The sequence below is a fragment of the Austrofundulus limnaeus genome, unplaced genomic scaffold (assembly GCF_001266775.1).
Source record: "Austrofundulus limnaeus strain Quisiro unplaced genomic scaffold, Austrofundulus_limnaeus-1.0 Scaffold683, whole genome shotgun sequence".
NCBI lineage: Eukaryota > Metazoa > Chordata > Actinopteri > Cyprinodontiformes > Rivulidae > Austrofundulus > Austrofundulus limnaeus.
Genome location: NW_013953085.1, coordinates 190,035 through 196,819, shown reverse-complemented (window position 1 = coordinate 196,819; position 6,785 = coordinate 190,035). Strand labels below are relative to the sequence as shown.

The 6,785-nt window shown below is 37.9% G+C and overlaps 1 protein-coding gene across 1 annotated transcript in view; it reads right to left on the bottom strand.

The window, feature by feature from the left end:
* cpsf1 (cleavage and polyadenylation specific factor 1) overlaps positions 1-6,785 on the bottom strand; it is a gene marked incomplete at its 3' end in the record, with an annotated part of 26,844 nt that overhangs the window by 14,978 nt on the left and 5,081 nt on the right. Inside the window, 8 exon segments of the mRNA XM_014027789.1 lie at positions 237-415; positions 565-706; positions 2,943-3,140; positions 3,243-3,338; positions 3,589-3,669; positions 3,756-3,830; positions 3,927-4,000; positions 4,084-4,135. Coding sequence (XP_013883243.1) covers positions 237-415; positions 565-706; positions 2,943-3,140; positions 3,243-3,338; positions 3,589-3,669; positions 3,756-3,830; positions 3,927-4,000; positions 4,084-4,135 — 897 coding nt within the window.

Genomic DNA, 6,785 nt, shown 5'->3' with positions numbered 1-6,785 from the left:
ATTATTAATTTATTGTAAAAATATTACAGATAATCTGTGAAACAGATCCAGTTCAGCTGCTGTTCATTAGTTTCTATGTTTGCTGTGAGCTGTTGTCCTGTTTGGTCTGTTTCTGCTCCTCCAGTCTGTCACAGACACTACCAGTGGACGGGATGGGCGGGGCTCAGTCTAGTGTTCTTATTCAGGTCTATGAGTGGAAACCTTATGAGAGAGACTTGAGGGTGTGTTTCACTCACTGTGGAAATCTGGGGTTTTTGCAGAGACAGTCGGTGTGTTTTCCCCATGTACGAGTCGCTCTTCAGCACGAACATCGTGACCACTCCTTCAGCAGTCATGATAATCACGTAAGGGTCTGCCACGGAGCAATGCACTATGGGAGAGCCCAGATCCATGGGGATGAAGTGAAGCTGTTTCACTGGAAGAACACAAAAACAAAATGAAAAAGTTGCATCTGGAATCATTATCTGAGTTTATTCTGACGTCTATAATTTGAGTTCTCTTTTTGTTAATTTTCTCGTTTTTTGCAGCGATTAAATGTTAATGAAAATAATCATCTTATTTTACCTCCTTCTAAAAGCCGGAGTCCCATGGGTGAGACCTGGATGATGTACTGGTTGTCGCCAATGTTTCCGGCAAACACAGTGGGCCCCTGAGTGGCGAACCCACTGGTGTCCAGCTCCATGATCTCCTGACCCGTCTGAAGGATCTACAGCCAAACAGGGCATCGATGAGTGCTGCTCCACCATTTATTTAAAGAAATCGTTTGGCCAGTTTGAAACGGGGTTGTTGTAAAACGTTAAATATTTCATATTTTAGCTACAGAGTTTAGGTCCGACAGGACTGATGAGCAAACGGTTACATCTAAACACAACGTGGACCCAAAAAGATTTGTTGTTGTTGAACAGCGTTTCCTTTACAAGACTAAAAGTAACAAATATCTGTAATTTATATTTATAAGTTTTTAAAGTAGTATTTACATTACCTGCTATGAATTTCTTTTGCAGGGTTCCTACAGTTTAAGGCAAGTTAAATTTAAGAAGTTTTAAGACTTTTTAATGCTAAGTGAAATTAAATTCAAGACCAATTTCACAAACACAAATGACAACAAAAATAAAAAAAAATGTGGCAGAAACTCATGAATCAAAGTATTTTCGGTTGAATTATTCAAATATTGCTAATAGACCAATTGTTTTTATCAGGGTTCATGTAGGTTTCTGTAAGTTAAATTTAAGATTTAAGACCATTAGGAATGATATTTAAGACCAAACGACGCATTAACAGAAACATTTAAAGGATCCCAAAAATTTTAATACTGTATTCAAAACTTTTGTTGCTATTAATTTAGGTATGAAATATTATTTAATTTTAATACAAGAACACTAAATTATTTTAATGAAATGGTCATATCTATGAGTCCTTCATATCAACTGCTGTGGACCGCTTCTGAGTCATCACAGGATTTGTAATTTAACACGTACAAAGACTGGTAGCAAACTAAGAACTTCACAAAGACAGATCGCATCAACTTCTGATTGCTTTGCTTTACTCTTTGCAGCCAACGCTTCTCAGGAACGAATGAAAGTAAAAAAAATAAGACTTGACAAAATAAAATTTAAGACTTTGGATGAAAATCTGGGTGTTTTTAAGACTTTTTTATGCCTAAAATTTTGATTTTCAAATTTTAGACTTTTTAAGACCCTACACAAATCCTGATTTATCCATATCGAAGTAAAAGGATGTTTTGCTATATTTGACAAAAAAAAACAATCAGTTTTAAAGTTAATTTAATTCCTGGAAATCCTCTAATGACCCAAAATTTGTTGTTTTAGAACCCACAGTGGGTTCTCAACCTCAGCTTGCTGTAGATGAAACCTTAAAGTGTCTGTGACATCAAATCTTTGTAAGAAATATGAAAGCATTTTGGAAAAGACAACATTATTAACATACTACAAAGCGAATGTTACATTGCTCAGATGAACAGTTGTTGAGATATTTGCATTTGAAGTAACAGGAAGTGATGTCTGAATGTGAATATTTCAAAAATAAGTAAATGTTACCAATTATTTTAATATTTGAGACGAATTCTGAAGACTGATTTAAGATGTTTTAAGACTAATTAAGGCCTTATTTTTGGATTGATAAATTCAAGGCCTTTTAAGACTTTTTAAGGATCCGCGGGAACCCTGTTTTAAGATGGAAATAATTCACTTTGATCTGAGTTAGATTAGCATTAGCTCATCAGTTCTGCCAGACTTTCACTATTTCTCCAAACCAAGGCTGCTTAAAAAGCCATCTATGACAGGTAAGATGTTAGCTGGTTATAATTTTCACACAAACCCACTTCAAAAAGGCAGAACTATCACTTATATTTAAAGTGCATGTGACATCAATTTTTTATAATAAACATGAATGCATTTTTAGAAAGACAACATTGATAACATTGCAAAAGAAATTTCACGTTGCTGAAATGATTCGTTGTTGAGATATTGGCCTGTGAAGAAACAGGAAGTGATGTCAAAGAGGAATGTCAGCATGTAAACAGAGCGTCGTTACAAAAGCTAACAACACAGACTGTAGAGAATAATCTGATGTTTCTTTAGATTATTTTTAGTCGCTATCAAAGCGAGACGAAGGAAAGTTAAAGTTTTAATAAACAGAGACCAGCGAGTTTATTAATGAGTTCCTCTTTGATGTCACTTCCTTTTTCACTTTGGCTGAGCCAAATTCAAAAGAAAATAGGCCAGTTATGTGACAAAATGGGTAAAATCATATGTATTGTGCCAATTTTCTTAAGTATAAAGATGTTTTCTTTGACTTTTTGTATTTAAAGGATAAGCATGTCACAGGTACTTTAATCTGTAACAGAAAAGCTTGTGAGTGTCTAACAGAGAGTGTTTAAAGAAAGGAAAGACATGATGCTGAGGACTGATCTGTGCTGGTACCATGGTTGAATCTTCTCTGCTCAGGATGAGAAAGCCGTGCTTCTTTGCGTCATCTTCCAGGGGAGATTCTGTCTTCTCCTCTTCTTTCTCTGCTCCCTCCTTCTCCTTCTCCTTCTCCTTCTCTCCCTCCTCCCCCGCCTCCTCATCCTCGGTCTCATTCTTTGCTCCGTCCTCTGACTCATCGCTTTTTGAAGTTTGCTGAAGGAGCAGAAAAGAAAAAAAATTAAGTAATACCATAAAATGTGACAGAAAAATAATAAGAAAAACTACAAACTTGAATTCATGAAGCAGAAATCGTACCTTTTTATCTTTCTTGACCTCCCTGGAGACGACAGTCCACATGTCGTGGCAACCTGGCAGCTCAAATGTAGTCACTACTTGAGGCCGAATGCTTCTCTGGGGTAAGAAAAGAGGGGAAAAACTAAGACAAAAGGATGAAAACAGAGAACTCAAGCTTTGGGACTCACGCCGCCGTAAGGCTGTGTCTGAGGTGTTTACAGGCTGCGCCGTGGATCTCTGAGGCAGCCCTGGTAAGCCCAGAACCTACTTTAGCACCATCACGGGCGCTGTGGCAGACGGCCCTCGCCACCACACGTTTTCGGATGGTGCGGCGGAAATATCAAGTTGAAAAGAAGGATTTACTTACCTGGAGGACGGCCAGTGCGCCGTTTTTGCCGTAACCAGAGCACACCACAACCTCCAGGTCAGGTTCGGGGTTGTTCTGAAACTGCGTGGAGGAAAAAAAACATAAAATTTCAAATGATTGAAATTCATGACGTCCTGCGGTGAAGTGTGACTCAAATGTGTGAGTACCTCTTCGGACAGGAAAGCAGGCTCACCCATGGAGGCGTTTGAACACGGTCCAATGTTGAGGATGCTGTCACACACCTGCCAAAACAAAGCAAAACAGTCAAACTTTGCCATCATTTGCTTCTTAAATGTGTAGCTACAGAAGAAATGCAAAGAACCAAAAGTTTTTTTCACCTCAAATGAGTAGGTGGCCAACTGAGTGCCCGACTGGGCCTCGCTACCATACACCTCGATCTCATCCACCTCATCTGAGAAAGAAAAAAAAAAACACTGCGTAAAACAGAGCAGCTTGTAAAACACAACACAGTGGCACCAGACGAGCTGACAGTACCGGTCCAGTTGGTGGAAGATTCAACACGTTTTTTCTTGTTGGGGGGTTCCTCCTGCAAGTTCAAACACACAAGAAATCACACTGTGTTATTTCAATCTAACCTCACCTGTCCAAAAAACACAACAGACTCCAAAACATTCATTATTTATTTAAAAAATGAAGCCAAAATGGAAAATCTGCAGGATTTAAGGAGTCTCAGCCAGGAGCTGCTGATCAAACGTATTGATGATCGTTACCAGTGTGATCTAAAACCAGGGGTGTAAGAAAATATCGATACACTGAAATATCACGATATTTCATTTCCTGATACTGTATCAATATTCTAAAGTCCTGTACCGATTTTTTTATTAAGGTTTAAAATGTCAACTTTCCTGCCAGCCGTTCATTTTTATGTTGTAGTTCAGCCTCTGACCACTAGTTGGCAGCAGTGAGCCAGCCATTTGGCTCCTCTACTCTTGAGGTAGAGGCTATTGTTAAGTGTTGGGTGACCTTATTGTAAATTAATATTAAAAACTAAAAGCTGCAAAAAATATATTTTCAAACTATTTGTCAAATTTAGTCTTATAATTGAAAACATGGATGAAATAAGAAATATGAAACAAATAAAATAAAATACACACAAAGCAGAACACAGCTAAATGTATCAAGAGCATGTCTCTGGAATATTAGAATTTTCTGAGACAATAAATTTTGGTTTTTCATTTTTTTCCCAGGAAGAGGTTTTTATTTAATAGAATTTTTGGACAAAAAAATCGCAATATATCACCTTGCTTATAGTATCGCAATATATCGGGATTTATCGTATCGTGAACCCTCTGTCATGATATGTATCGTATCGCCAAATTCTTGCCAATACTCAGCCCTATCTAAAACCAGGTGTTTTATCAGGAATGTGTTAACACAACGCCAAGGCTTTTTTAAAATAAAAATAGCATCTTGTTAAGAAAGGTTGGCTTCTGGACAAAGATTCTAACAAGGACTGTGTGAACTGCTAGCATGTAGAGTGTGTGTTAGCTGTGACTCTCAGCTACTAATGCAACAAGTTTTAGCTTAATATTTATTATTAATAATAATATAACCCAGTTATGGCTTGTTTTGTGTTTAGTACAAAAAAAGTCACATGAATCAGTAACAGAAAGTAATCTCTGAAAGTAGATCTTCAATTGGTTAACTTTAAACTAAAGAAACTAAAAAATTGAAAAGTATTTTTCTTTGCTGAATTAATTTGATGTTGAACCAGTAAAAAAAATAAAACGCCAAGGTGGAAAGACATCAGCAATGACCTAAGACACGTGTCAAACACAAGGCCCGCGGGGTGACTCCCGTGTGGCCCGCCAGGTGGGGGGGGGTCCCCTCCCAAACAAAAAAGAAAAAAATTTTTTTTCTTTTACTTAACATGAAATTTGTTTCTTATATCAATGGTAAACTTTAACTTTATGGTTAAATGCAACAAAATTAATTTCATAAAAATAAATGAAATAAAAATAAATAAATGAATTCCTGTCCCTGAGCTGTTGGCTTGAAGTAACTGAGCAGTTTAGTTGTACAGCACAGTACTGTCTGAAAATAAGCTGCTTTAAAGTCACCATCAAACATAAACTAAATTTGCCATAATGCAGCTACTCTTTAGAAACTCATCAGTGAGTAAAACATTTTTTGTTTTACTTTTAATAATATTTCTGTATTTATTACAGATTTAGTCAGTCATACACTTAGTTCTTATCAGTGTTTAAAAGAGGACGTGTTAAAACATTGTTTAGTCAAAGTTAAACATGAAACATCAAAATTCATTACAAGTGGCCCTTCGAGGGCCACCATAACGCTCATGTGGCCCTCAGTGAAAATGAGTTTGACACCCCTGACCTAAGAGAATCAACTGTTGCTGCTCAACCTGGGAAGGGTCAAAGGCAGGTTTTTAGGGAAGGCATCTACACTTCTTCCCTGAACCCCCTCTTTCTAAAAGTCTGGTCCAAGGTCATTTAAAATACTGTACTTCATTCTAAAGCAAGAAAGGTTACAGAGCAGAGGAAAACATTGTGGATTTCCCAGTGAGTTCACCCCGAGGTCAGACCGTGCAATGCTCAGAGAAATCACAAGCCATCTAATAGTTCCATGTCAGACTCTGCAGGTCTCAGTCAGTTAAAGGTGAAAGTTCATGACGAGACAATTAGAAAAAAGACTAAACAAATATGACTTGTTTTAAATGGCTGCAGGAGGAAAAACTCTTCGCTCTAAAACCAACATGGCGGCAGGAGTTAGGTTCTGGAACGCTGTCCTCTGTCCAAATGTTTACCCATAATGCACAGCAGAATATCTGGTGAAAACCAAACACACAACTAACACCAGCTGTCAGCACGGTGGTGGAGGGTTAATGTTTTAGGTTCTATGCAGTCAATGAGTCAACCCTGAACTCCTCTGTAGACCAAAGGATTCTAGAGTCAAATTAGTGTCCATCTGTCTGACAGCTGAAGACTGGACCAAACTGGGTCATGATGCTACAGAAAAATGATCACAAACACAGCAGCTGATCTACAACAGAATGGCTCAAGTCCAGGGGTCAGATTTATAAAACTGGCGTACGCACAATTTGAGCCCAGCAACTTGTGTACGCCACTTTTTGCGCCAAGGTTGTGATTTATAAAATCCAAACTTGACGTGAAAATGTGCGGTGCCTCACGCCAGCTTTGACCCATGCGTACGCT